At 52.5% G+C, this 14,108-nt stretch overlaps 1 protein-coding gene across 1 annotated transcript; it reads right to left on the reverse strand.

The window, feature by feature from the left end:
• Nucleotides 1-5,647: 5,647 nt before the first annotated feature.
• Nucleotides 5,648-13,124, reverse strand: CCDC92B (coiled-coil domain containing 92B). The gene is made up of 3 exons (XM_055316661.1): nucleotides 12,983-13,124; nucleotides 8,992-9,039; nucleotides 5,648-6,222 (listed from the first exon to the last, which is right to left on the reverse strand). Exons 1-3 carry the CDS (start codon nucleotides 13,110-13,112, stop codon nucleotides 5,648-5,650), a joined length of 753 nt encoding a protein of 250 aa, XP_055172636.1. The 5' UTR covers nucleotides 13,113-13,124.
• Between the last annotated feature and the right edge of the window lie 984 nt (nucleotides 13,125-14,108).

The raw sequence follows: 14,108 nt of genomic DNA on the forward strand, positions 1-14,108 counted from the left end.
CGGAGGCTGGAGCAAGGAGCTGGATGGGGCAGCCCAGGCCTGCCTGCCTGTTCTACCTGGAGTCAATACATGTGACTTCAACTCCAGCTCCATCCATCCCTGACTCCTTCACTACAACTTCCTTACTTACCTCAAGTTAAGTCACTTATCTTTTCTTGATGCCAACTTCCCTGGGAGGAGTGTCACAGGCCAGGTGTGGAAGCCATCCCAGGTCTACGGTCAAGCTCAGATATCACTGTTTTGTTAAACTCCTTTTTAGTCTTGACTGGAAGGGGTTATCCCCTCCCTAAAGGTCTGCAAATACTTTATTCAATGCAATTTATTGTTTGGGGTCCACTTGTTTTCCCCCCACTGATTGTTCTTGGACATCATTATGACTCTCGGGATTAGCAAGCCAGGAAAATTCAACTCAAAATGGCTTTAAAAAGTATGTCACAAAAAAAAAAAAAAGTATGTCACAGACTGAGGAGACTAAGGAAAGATAACTAAATGCAATGGGATCCTGGATAGAACACCTGGAACAGAAACAGGGCATGAGTGGAAACACTGATAATTCAAATAAGGTCTATGGCTTGGTGAATAGTCATGCACGAAGGTCAATTTCTTGGTTTTAATTGTACTATGATAAAGTAAGATGTTTATATTAGGGGAAGCTGGGTAAAGGATATACAGGGACTCTCTATTATTTTTGCAGCATTTCTCTAAGTCTAAAATTCGTTCAAAAAATAAAGTTAAAAATGCACAAATTGGGGCACCTGGGGGGCTCAAGTTGAGTGTCTGTCTTTGGCTCAGTTCCTGATCCTGGGGTCCTGGGATAGAGTCCCACATTAGGCTCTCTGCAGGGAGCCTGCTTCTCCCTTTGACTATGTCTCTGCCTCTCTGTGTGTGTCTCTCATGAATATATAAATAAATAAAATCGTTTTTTAATGCACAAATTAATGCAGACCACTTAAAAACAAAAAATGTAGACCACTTAGAAGAGGGTGGTGTATTAGTTCACATACCTGAAAGGGGCAGGGGTATATGTGATGCAGGAAAGCTGGATCCAGCAGCTTAATTACCAGGAATTGTCTCCATCTCTTCTGCTTTTGCCTCTGGTGTGATAGCTTCATATTCAGTATCCCTTGTGGTGGCAAACAGCCTGCCAGACCTCCAGACTGACATTCTGCTATTTTAGCCACCCGAGAGTTTGTATTTCTCAATAGTTGTTTTATTCACTGTTGTATCCCTGGCATCTAACTTGGTATGTTCAATGGATGGATCCAGCAAAAGTCCTGAGACTGACTCTCATTGGCTCAGACTGAATCATGTGCCCACTTCCAGCCCAATCAGGGTGACTTACTTTACCTGGGTCACATGAGTAGAGGTAGCACCCCCACCCCCCAACTGAAATAGAAGGGCAGTTCCCGGGACCACCTGGGTGGCTCAGTGGTTTAGTGCTGCCTTCAGCCCAGGCGAGATCCTGGAGTCCTGGGATCAAGTCCCGCATCAGGCTCCCTGCATGGAGCCTGCTTCTCCCTCTGCCTGTGTCTCTGCTTCTCTCTCCTTTCTATATCTCTCTTGAATAAATACATAAAATCTTAAAAAAAAAAAAAAAAAAGGGCAGTTCCCCAAAAGGAAACAATGGATCCTATATCAGAAGAGTTTCAGGGAAACCATTATGTCCCCCAAATCCTTAGAAGACAGGGCTGCTGCTTTTTTTCCAGAGTGGTCCACAACATAGACCTACACTGAAAATGTACAGGTTTAAATTCTTGTGGGTGCTGGCTGTGCCAAACACCTTAATTGCAGTCTCAGGGTAACCCTCATTAATGGAATGTAAGAATAGGGCTCATTTCTGGGAGGCTGGGCTTCTTGTAGCTGGATCAGATGGGCTTGGATGTCAGGGAAGGGGAACCAGCATGGCCAAAGATGCCAGAACCCCAGGATTCCTTTCCAGACTGAAGTATGGGCAATTCCAGGCCTGGAGACCTCCCAGTCTATCTCTCCCAGCTGTAGCCAGGAGCCTCAGAGCTAAGGTCTCATTTGTTCATTTGGATAGGGGTGGTACGGGGAAAGAGTCAGGGCCAGCTTGAGCATTGGGACACCTCAGATGTGCCTTGTGAGGAATATCCAGTGAGAAGCCTCCAGAGTCTCAGCTCCCAGTCTCAACAATCCACCAGCTGACTCCCAAACTACTCTCCATGTCCTTCATCCGCATTCTTTCCCACACCTGCAAGAACAAAGGTGGAGTAGGGCAGAGTGCCCACAGAGAAGAGGTCTGGCTTATGTTTTTAAGATATTTTATTAAGAATAAGGCATATGACAGTCATCCCTAAAGCATAGGGCTCTATTTCTGTGGGTGAGTGAATACACTCTGAAAAGCATTGGATTAAAAAGCGCAGCCAACAGAGAATTTGGAGCAGGATCCCTCTGCCCCACCCATGGGGCTCCTGCCAGGTGGTTTGGAAGCCCTGTATGTCCCCCGTTCAAGGCTGGCACCTCAAGGAGAGGGTGCTTAGGGGCCCCCAGCTCCCTGCACTAAAGAGATGCTGTTCCATACCTTCCTGGTCTCCTTCCTCCCCATTAGGAGACCTCTATTCTGCTGGTTTGGGGAAGAGCTACCCCATTTCAGCCCTGGAGTGCTCCCTCAAACTGCAGGCCACTGTGGGTGGGATTTGGGGGGCAGGGACACGGAGTCTCATGCTGCATTGCCCACTGGTCCCTGGCTGACTTCCAGAACAATCCCCACGTGCAGCTCTCCTTCCTGGATCTATCCACACTTGGGGTGTGGCTGGAGCCCTACCAAAGGCAGAGTGTTCTTGTCAACATGCCCCTCCTCCAATGGGGATTTGTGCTGCAGAGAAGAGTGGAGGAGAGGGGAAGAGACACAGTCCTTTCTCTTCTAGTCACCCAGACATTCCAGGGCCTTATGGGAGCGATTCTTTCCTTTGGCAGGGTGGGTCCTCTAGGCTCCAAGAGAGCTGGAGGCTGAGGAATTTGGGACTCCTGAGGCCAAGGGCAGGCTGCTGACTCCCAATCCCATTCTGCTGCACTGAGGGTTTTGTTCCAAACCCCCGGGGCAGATGGATAGAGGGAAGTCTTCAGTCCATTATTTCCAGGAAAAGAACAGGGAAGAGGAATTTGTTAAAATTGGAAAACCTCCATCTGCTTCAGCCCCTCCTCCAGCTTGTTGAATGGAGGAGGAGGGTTGGCTTATTTCCTTTCCCAGACCCTCAACACCTCAGGTGAGAGTCGGCAAGTCAGCCACCCCAGCACTCTCAGAAACTTTCATCTGGGGGATCTCCAAGCACCCTACAAATAATTAAGGGTCATTATCTCTGGTCACTTAGAAGAGGGATAGGAGTTCAGCGGTGCTGATGGGGTCACTTAGGGAGAGGCCGGCAGGCCCGGAGGCTCCCTGGGGTGGGGTGTGGTAGAGGGCCCCAGCTAGACACTCTGGGTCCCCAAGAAGGAAGGGGGAGTAAGGGCTATTGCTATAAAGCTGGGAGGAGGCCAGGCGGGCATAGCTATGGCTTTTAGTAGGTGGGTGGGTGGATAAAGTATTTTACCATCTTTGTACAAGAATCAACAAAACAAAGTCACCCTGTATGCCCCAAAAGTGTGGTTGTGGAAGCTCAGGGTCCGGGTGGGCTGCTCCAGAAAGACACCCTTTCCCTCCTTCCCACAGTCCTTTGGGCCCCTTCGAGAGAGTGCAGTCAAGAGAGGAGAAGGGCATCCTCATATAGACACCTCTGAAAGGGAGGCAACAGGACCGGGGGACAGTGAGTCACACACCCTTGAGGGGAGACACGGAGGGCAGAGGCACAAAAATGGGGCAGGAGAGGAGGGTAAGAGGCCAGGGCAGGCAGAGCAATGACCCCAGGCCACCACTGTGGCCCAACTCTGAGAGGGAGAGAGCATGGTCTGTGCCAAGGGTATCCACACCTTGGGCTCTGGCATCCCAGTGGTTGGACACCCGGATGAGGCCTGCTTATTGCTCAGTGGTCTCAGCAGTCCTGGTGTCAGCTGGGGGAGGACAGCGTATTTGGGGGAGCTGGGAATGTGCTCACTGGTTTTGCCTCTGGTTGATCCCACTCTCTCTAACACATAGAGTGAAAGTGAACATGGTTGCGGGTTCCTCCTGTTCATTACAGGGAGCATGATGGGAGAAGTGTTCACCATCCCTAGAGATTGACTCTGCTCACCTCCCAGACCCTGGGTGACACACGGAATGCTTGGCCTCAGCCAAGGGCAGGACCTGCCAGGATGTGTTATTTGTGAGTGAGGTAAAGGCCTCTCCCTGCCCCCCCACACTCCCTCAGCAGCCCCTTTAAGACCTCACAGGCACTTAGGACTCAATGCAGGACCAACAGAGGAGCCATGGCATGGGGGAAGGGCTCTAGGGCTTGCTTTCTTGGGGCTGGGCTGGGGCTAGGGCCTGGGGGGCTGTGTGCTGGACTGGAACTGCACTTCTTGCTTTTGGTCAGGAGGGGGGAGCTGGGGAGAAGGTAGTTAGGAGGTGGGGTATCCCACTTTCCATTTTACCACTCTCCATCCTCAGCAGGAGGGTTGAGGACCTGGAGCACCAGCCACTGTCAGTTCTGGTAGCATTGGGGGCACCCCTGGAGGGACCAGACAGGAAACTAACTTGTGCCCTACCCTTGCCCCCTGCGCACACACACACACCCCCACACACACCCCTGCCGGCCCCCAGCAAACTCAAACCTGGACCAACCACTGCCACTTCCAGGAACCTGGCCTTTCTTCCCACCTCTGGATGCAGCTGGGCGAAATTAGCACCATTAAACAGGACTAGGAAAGCTCCCAAGGCAGCCTTCAGGTTCCCAGCTACCTCCAGGAGAGGTAGGCAGTTTCTGCCCTTCCACCAGCCTGACAGAGTGGCTGATTCCAGGGTGCCCCCTTGCTTCCCTAGCACAGCTCTCAGTCTGAATACTTGGGTGGGCATCCCGGGGAAGAACTAAACTGGAGACAGCTTTAGAGCAGGTTCTCCCAGAAAACCCATTCTGTCCTCCTCTCCAAGGGTCTGTGGGTGCTACCTTCCAGAAGTTCAAGCTTCATACTTTCCCTACCAGGGGCTCTGGCAGGAAATGCCTTTAAAGTGTTGGGTGCTCACCGGTAAGGACCTATCAGCTGGGTAGGGGTAGGAGAAGCGGCTTCAGAAGAAAAGAGGTCCAGCCGCTAGCCGCTAGCCCCCAGCCCGAGCCTCTCCTTAAAGGAAGGCTTGGCAGGAAGGGCGGCCGTGCGGGGCGGGGCGGGGCGGGGCGGGGGCGAGAGGGGAGCTGGAAGGCCCAGGGGTGCTAAGTGCCGCTGCGTTCCTCTCGTAGGCCAGCCCAGCCTTCCCCCTCGCGTCCCGCGATTGTCAGCTTTCCCGGGACAGGGCGCGACCCTGCAGCGGGGCGGGGACGAGAGGAGCGTCCGTACCGCGCGAGTCCTCTCCTCGGAAAGGCGCACGCACTCTCTGAGCCCCGCGGCAGAGCTGCCTCGGGGCCGGCGACGCGGCCCGGCTGCGGCGCTCGGAAGGGGTGGGGGAGCTGGGGCCGCCTCCGCTCGGCCCCCGGGACCCGCCAGCGCGGCCCCAGCCCCAGCAGCGCTCGTGGCGGGACGCCGGGCCGGCCTTCCGCGCCCCCCACCCGCCGCCGCGCGCCTACTCGGGCTCCCCGGGAGCGCTGGGCGGGCCGGCTTGGTCGGGGGGCTCCCGGGGCGGTGGCTGGCGCGGGCTGCGGCCGCTGGGCCGCGGGGGCCTCCGGGCGTAGAGGAAGAGCGCGGGGTCGGGCATGGGATCGGCGTCGTCCAGGGCGCGGGCCGCGCGGTCCCAGGCGGCCCAGTCCCGGCCCGGGCCCTTGGCGGCGGCCTCGGCGGCGGGCGGGCGGCGGGCCCGCTGTGCGCGGCGGCGGGGCCGGGGCTCGGGGGCCGCGGCGGCGGCGGGGCCCGGGCGCGGCGCCTGCAGTCTCTGGCGCGCCGCGTGCAGCTGGCAGGAGAGGTAGGCGGCCGCCTCGGTGTGCTTCTGCAGCTCGGTGCCCAGCACGGTGGCGCGGTGGCTGCGGCGCCGCAGCTCCTCCAGGAAGCGGCGCTCCTCCGCGCGCAGGCTGCCGCGAAGCGCCGACACCAGCGCCTCGCGCTGCGCCACCTCCCGCCGCAGCTCGGCGTTGGCGGCCGTCCGCGCGGCCAGCTGGGACTCGAGCGCGCGGCACTTGCTCTCGAGCTCGCGGTTCGCCGCCTCTGGAGAGGGGAGGAGAGAAGACAGGTGGCAGGGCCCCCGCCCGGCCGACGCCGCACCGCTGGCCGGTCCACGTTACCGAGCCCCGCGTCGCCCTGGTTGTGCGCTCTCCCGCGCTCTCCCTCGCCCCCGACCCGTCGGCTGCGCCGCCCTTCCTTTCTCGTCCGCGGGGCCCTTGCACCGATCTGGCCTCTCTAACTCTTCAGGTTTCAGCCTGAACGTAAAAACCCTCCCTGCCCGGTCATCCCATCCACAGTTATTTGTGGAGCCCTTACTGTATGCACTGTGTTAGGCACTGGGGGATGTGGTGGGGGATGGAACATTCCTCGTGAGGCTCACAGCAAGCGTAGCGGGAGAGGTAGCGTCCCGAATCACAAATGAATGTGAGGTTGCATCTGTGACATGTGCCAACGCCATGACTAATGACTAACAGGATACTGTGACCTAATCAGTCTTCTCGGCAGAAGAGCCGCTTAGGCTAGCAGCAGTTGGAAGAATGAGTTGGAGTTAAGCAGTGAAGAGGGAGAGAAGGGTGCTTTGCACAGAGGAACAGTTTGTGCAAAAGCCTGTGGGTAGGAGAGACATGCAAGAGGGCGGGGCTGGCAGACCTACGACTAGGGAAGGTGGGCAGGAAAGGGGAATCAAGTAGGTCAGCACCTTGCAGTTTCTTTCCTAGAGCAGTTGTTACCTCTCGTAATTTATGGATGTTATTTATTGTTTGCCTTTGCCTGCTGCGTTGAGTTTCAACACTGGGTACATATTGACCACCCAGAGAGCTTTAGAATATAGTTTCCTGGGCCCTAACAAAGACCAGTTGAATCAGGATCTCTGGGATTGGACCTGGGAACTGGCGCTTCTTCAAAGTTCCCAGATGATTCTAATGTACCCACAGTGTTGAGGATCCCTGCCTCTTGGATCATGAGCTCCATTTCAGCAGGGAACAAATCCTGGGATTCACATAAGTAAGTGACTGTAGAGACAGACAGCTGAAAGGTGACAAAAGGTAGGGAAAAGGTGACTTAGGCAAGGACATGGAAATCAGTGTCAGGAGGACAAAGAAATGGAGCTCTCAAACCCACTGAGAAGATAAAAACCAGGACGTTGGGCTATATCTTTTTTTTTTTTTTAAGATTTTACTTATTTATTCATGAGAGACAGAGAGAGATAGAGAGAGAGAGAGAGAGTCAGAGACACAAGCAGAGGGAGAAGCAGGCTCCATGCAGGGAGCCGGATGTGGGACTCGATCCTGGGACTCCAGGGCCGAAGGCAGGAGCTAAACTGCTGAGCCACCCAGGGATCCCCCATTGGGCTATACCTTAATGTCAGATGACCCCAGAAACTCTTTCAAAGGAAGGATAGTAGGTGGGTTGAAGGTTGCTCTTGTTACAGATCTGGTATTTGGGATGTATTCCCCCTTCCTTCCAGCACTGAGGCATAAAGAGGTTGCCCACTTTAGGCAGTGGGCAGAATTCATTCAAATCTATAAATGTTTAGATCTTTACACACGAATATGCAAATATTCAAAGCAATCTCAACATTTTACCTTAAACTCCCAGCTTTGTCCATGCCTAAGTTTTGATCATGTATGTAGCTCTTGATCTACAAGCAGCACATCAATATGGCAGGGAGTCCACTCTGCTAAATCCCTCCTGGCTAAGGAAGACTACATGGTGATTCATTTGAAATTAAGCATTTTACTGAGTCCTTTTCCATGTCTTGCACCTTGAGACAATGGATAACACCCAGTCCCAGTTCTCAAAGATCACCTAATTTTGGTGATTAAGATCTTAACAATGGAAACCCTCCTTTAAAAAAATTTTTTTAATTGTACCAAAAAACAAATAACCATCTTAAGTTTACCATCTTAAGTGTTTTCAAGTGTACAGTTTAGTAGTTTTTTTTTTTTTTTACAGTTTAGTAGTTTTAAGTAAAGTCACATTGTTGTGTAACAGGTCTTTAGAACTTTTCTGTTTTGCAAAACTGAAACTCTATGCCCACTGAACAACCATCTCCCCCTCTCCATGTTATAGGTGAAGTAATAATCAGTAAACAAATATTTTAGTGGAATTGCTACAATGGCAAGGAGTTATGCTTTTGTCAAATGAAGGATTTGCTGATGTGCATGTGTTTCTTTTTTCTCCTCACCTAGATAAGTTTCCTTGAAGTCATGCACTCCATATTGCCATGGTGTTGATCTCAACATTCAGCATCTTGGAAGGTGTGGACTGATCATGGAAATCATTGTGCAAGGATGGGAAAGATTAGGGAGCGGGACACCCGCGTGGCTCAGCGGTTGAGCTTGAGCGTCTGCCTTTGGCTCAGGGCATGATCCCGGAGTTGTGGGATCTGAGTCCCACATCCGGCTTCCTGCAGGGAGCCTGCTTCTCCCTCCCTATGTCTCTGCCTCTCTCTCTGTGTCCCTCATGAATAAATAAATACAATATTTTTTTTTTAAAGGAAAGATTTGGGAGATGAGTCATAGACCAGGTGGACTTCCTGTATACCAAACCCTCCAGCTTTCATTTTCCTACTTGGACAGAGACATGGATACAGGGTATGGTGGTGCCAGTGCCGGTTGTTCATTGCATAAAGCCACCCAGATGAATAGGCAAATGGAGCTGACATCCTGTACTCTGCTCAAAAAAGCTGAGGAGTGGCTGTCCCCCAAGTCTGGCCTGGGGGCAGAGAAGGCTTGGGTCCTACTAAGTGGTGGGAAAAAGGTGACCTGTTGGGCCCCTATGGCATCTCCCCACCAGTCATCCTTCTCTTACCTTGCTGATGAGACTGGGCCTCTCTCATCTCCAGGTCACGAGTCAGTTCTAGAGGGAGAAAATAAAAGGCAGTTGTGTGTGTGTGTGTGTGTGTGTGTGTGTGTGTGTGTGTGTGTGAGAGAGAGAGAGACAAAGAGACAGAGACAGAGAGAGAGAGAAAGAGAGGGAGGGAGATCAGGGAATCACCGAACAAGTGGCAATAATAGCATCCTTAGAAACCATCTAAACCACCTTCCATACCTATTTTACTGCAGTCCAGTGAGGGGAAGAGATGAAGAGAGGTGCAAGGCACCGCCTAAGCCTGATTGGCCTGATTGTAAGCCCAGAGATTTTTCCAGTGCAAGCACCATGTGTTCATGTGGAAGTTAGTTCAACCCTTGTGGGACTGAGGAGCCTGGCTTGCTTTGGAGGCTGGGGGGGTATTTGCTCCTTCCCCGCAGTGATGTACAAATATCTAACATGACAACCAGCCAGAGGCGTTCTGGAGGGACCCCTGTGGTGTGGGTTCCACAGCCCCTTCAGGGTTTAGTTGGTGAATGTGAGAAGGCTGCTTGGGGACACTGGAGGGGGACTCAGGGAAGTGGATATTTACCAGTAGGGTACGTGCATTTCACTATTTTCACAGCCAGCGCTGCTGTGCCTGTGTTATTTTCTGAGCATCAGCCCTGCTCCTTTCCAAGCCCTGTTTTCTGCTATATTCCACGAGGCAGGGAGAGGGGCCTCACGGGGGACAACGCCCCCTGGTGGCGGAAGGCCCACAGGCGGCTTGGCTGGCGCTGAGGGGCGGGGTCAGCTCGCCAAGGGGCGGGGTCCGCTCGCTGAGGGTGCGGGTGCTAGAGAGGTTTCCTCCTGGGAGCCGCAGCCCAGCCACCACCCCTGCGCCTGCCTGTCTTCCCAGTACCCATTCCTTACAGCCCAGAATGCCCCATTCCCTCAGCCAGCTGAGTCTAATCATCTTTTCAGCCTCACCCCAGCTCCCCCAACTCCACCACGGCTTGAGAGCTGGGAAAGGACTGGGAGGGAGCCCGGGCAGCCGCTGGCAGCAGAGGGCACCTCTTCAGGAGCAAGTGTGTGTACCTGCAGGGATGCAATCTGGTGCCTAAAGGGAGGACATGTGAACCTGGGAGTGGGATAAGGTAGCAAATCTCTGGGATCAATGCCCGACAACACCTACAGAGTCTAGCCTTGCGGCCCCTCTGTCTGCCTCTCCTCACTGGCTCTTCCCTTGGGAGGCCAACTGTTGTTAGGAGACCGAGAGCCAGGGTACCTGGGCCTTTTGTTGTGACCTGAGTCTGAACCTCCTTCCTGGAGTCCCAGGGAGGACCCTGATGCCTCTACTCTCCAGGGCTACCTGGAGCCAACTTGGCCCCTCCTGCAAGGCCCCGGAGTACCCCAAAGGATTTGGCTCTGCCACTAATTCCCAGTGGGCTGGTTTCACCTTTAACCAGGAAAGTTGGGGGAGGGGAGATAGACTCCTAGTTGAACTCCACTCCCCCATCCATCAAATCTCCCTGCCCATCTTCTGGCAAGAATCCCTACCTTTAGAAGACCATGCAGTGAGGTCAGATACCCTGTGTGACCTTGGGTCAGTAACAATAACTCTCTCTGAGCCTCAGTATTCTCCTCTGTGAAATGGGAACAAAATCACACCTGCCTCTCAAGGGGCTGTTGCTAGGATTAAATTAGAGAAAATAAATGGAGGGTCCAAACCAGGAGTAAGTCAGTGCTGAATACATGGGCAGTTCTTGTCATCATCCAGGCTGCCCTACCACCCAGAACACTCCCATCTCCTAAACCCCTTCAGTCTGAGTGGCACCCCTTTTTGGCAGGCTCTTTCTGAAGCCCTGCCCACTTGATTCCTACACTAGTTCATCCTCTCTCCCATCCCCTTCCCAGCTTCTGAGTCCCTGTTTATTTTACATATATATATATATATATATATATTTTTTTTTTTTTATTTGAGAGAGAGAGAGGGAGAGAGAGCTCAAGCAGGGAGGAGAGGCCAAGGGAGAGCCCACATGGGCTCAATCTCAAGACCCTGAGATCATGATCTGAGCCAAAATCAAGAGTTGGATGCTGAGTCGCCGGGGTGGCTCAGTGGTTGAGCGTCTGCCTTTGGCCCAGGGCGTGATCCTGGGATCAAGTCCCACATCAGGTTCCCTGCATGGAGCCTGCTTCTGTGTCTCTGCCTCTCTCTCTATGTTTCTCATGAATAAATAAATAAAATCTTAAAAAAAAGAGAGAGAGTTGGATGCTCAACTCAACCAATTGAGCCACCCAGGTACATATATATATATATATATATATATATATATATATATATATATATAATATTTATTTGTTAAAAGATTTTATTTATTTGAGAGAGAGTGTGTGAGCGAGTGAGCGAGAGAGACAGAGAGAGAGAGCACAAGCCAGGGGAGGGGTGGAGGAAGAGGGAAGAGCAGGGACACCAATGTGAGGCTTGATCCCAGGACCCTGAGATCCCGAGGCAGTCGCTTAACCTACTGAGCCACCCAGGCGTCCCTACATTTTTTAAAATTTATTTTACTTTTTAAAGTAGGCTCCATGCCCAACAAGGGGCTGGACCTCATGACCCTGAGATTCAGAGTTCTGTGCTCTATGGCCTGAGCCAAGCAGGTGCCCCTCTGAGTCTGTTTAATCTCCTTGAAAAAAATCTTCTTTGTTCCCTTCCCCTCTTCACTCCTCCATCTCTTGGAATAAGGGCTTTATTCAGTTATTTCAGCCCCAAGAGTGGCTGCTCCAGACCAGCCTAGAGGTATTTTTATCTCCTTAATCAATAACCAAGAGACTGCAGTTCCATACCCAGCTGGGCAAGGCGGTGGGGGCTGTTGCTGCCTATTACACCTTCTTGGGATCCTGGCCTATGTCCTGAGTGGAAGGACCCAGGTCTTCAGAATTAGGGCAAAGAAAAAAGAAATTAGGGCAAGAGCTGTAGGGTTTAGGGCACACTCATTCTGATTTTCCTTTAATGTTGTCATTAGAATGAAAAAATGGCATCAGGCAGGGATGAGTCGGTATGGCCTGGGCTGGCCTCTACTGCCATCCGGGCTTCAGGGAGATGGCAGGGAGCCTGGCCTAGGAATGTAGCAGCTGAATCTATATATGGAGCCAGAGGAGGGTGTGGTGGCTGAGAGTCAGGAGGACCAGCTTCTCATGCCACAGAGTGAGAAGCCAGGCAGGTCACTCAGTTTCCTTCTGAAGAATGGGGAGCCTCCCATGAGCAGAGGCTGGAAGGTAGGTAGAAGTCTGAGCATCTTGGGAGAGAATTTGCAGAAAGCTGCAGAGGCATGCACAGCTGAGAGTCTGGAGCCCTGGGTTCTAATCTTGGCTCTGTCACTAGCGTATTGAGTGGTTCTCTCTCTCTCTCTCTCTCTCTCTCTCTCTCTCTCTCTCTCTCTCTCTCTCTCCTCACTCTGGGTCTTAGTTTACCTTGTATAATGAAGACTTTGAGCTCTTCCAACTGACACATTCTATGAGTCATTGACTCTAAAGGCTGCACTTGGAGACTCAGCCTGGGTGAGCACTTGGGCCAGAGCCCAGCCTCTGAGACAGCCAGGCGGCTGAAGCCTGAGGTCCAAGAGCAGAGGTCAGGCCTGGGATTTGGCTTCATTCTTGGTGCCTCTTTCTGTCTTGTTCACAAATCCAATCAGTTGCCAAGTCTTCCCCTTCATCCTGTCTCCCATTGGTCTTCCCCTTTCTACCCCTTTCATCACTCACTGAACCGTTTCATCAGCCCATCACTAGTCTCCTTGCCTCCCTTCCCCTCTAATTCATCTTCCATATAGCTGCCGAGTTTCATAATATAGCATGATGCTATTCAGAAACTTTCAATGGCTCCCCACTACCCGGGAGGGCAGGACAAACTTGTTAACTGTCTTGATATTTGTGGAGGTCTTCCATGATCTGCCTCCCCCTGCCCACCACTCCTCCTGTCCCCCTCTCCCACCTCCCATCCTCCAGGCCTCACCTGAACAGCGTTTCTGCAGCCTCAGGATTTCCAGGTGCAGGTCTCGCAGCAGGGCCATCTGCTCCTTTTTCAGGAAGCTGATGTGGCGTTGCACACTCTGGATCTGATGCTCCAGGGACATGGTATCCATGGCAACCCAGGCCTGGGCCTCACCTGGGGGGAAGATGATAAGGTAAATCCACATCTCGTGGGCCCATCTGCCCTCAGAGTTCCCCTGCAATCTGGGCTCCTATTCGCACTGCACTCATTTCCCCTTAAGGGTCACGAGTGTGTTGTCAGGGAAGTATAATTATTCCCATTTAACAGATGAAGAACCAGAGGCCTGGAGGGAAATGGTTGTACTCCCTTGCCTGCATGTAACTTTAGCCTTTCTGCTTCTCAGAGTGGAACACAAATGGAGCAGCCAAGTCAGTGAAGAAAAACAGAGGCAGGTGGTAGCCTGCTCCTTAACCAGCTTTGGGCCAGCCTTCTCCCTCTCTGGGCTCTTGGTTTCCTCATGGCTAACATGAAGATGTTGTGGAGCATCTTGCCAGCATCCTACCAGCATCCCAGTCCAAGGGTGCCCACCAGCTGGTAGACCAGGATGATAGTTAGAGCACACCCTCCCCCAGTTCAACTCTATTTCTCGGACTTAACCTTAACCCAGGACTCTGGGCTCTAGGTCACAGAGGAGGAAGATCTGATGAGTATTTTACCAACACCAACTCTATGGGCTGAAGGCAGGTAGCAGAGTCCCTTTTTCAAAGGGGAGTCGGGGGGGCGCCTAGGTGGTTCAGTAGCTGAGCATCTGCCTTCCGCTCAGGGTGTGATCTCAGAGTCCTAGGATTGAGTCCCAGGATCGAGACCCACATCAGGCTCCCTGCATGGGGCCTGCTTCTCCCTCTGCTTGTGTGTCTGCCTCTCTCTCTCTCTCTCTCTTTTTTCTCTCTCTCTCTGTGTCTCTCATGAATAAATAAAATCTTTAAAAAAATAAAAATAAAAATAAAAGGGGAGTGGGGTGGCATGCCTGGCTGGCTCAACTCATAGAGCATGCGATTCTTGATCTTGGGGTTACGAGTTCAAGCCACGTTGCATGCGGAGGTTACTTAAAAATAAAATCTTAAAAAAAAAAAGTTGAAAAAAAGAG

This window comes from Nyctereutes procyonoides, unplaced genomic scaffold, assembly GCF_905146905.1.
Source record: "Nyctereutes procyonoides isolate TBG_1078 unplaced genomic scaffold, NYPRO_anot_genome, whole genome shotgun sequence".
In the NCBI taxonomy this organism is placed as follows: Eukaryota; Metazoa; Chordata; class Mammalia; order Carnivora; family Canidae; genus Nyctereutes; species Nyctereutes procyonoides.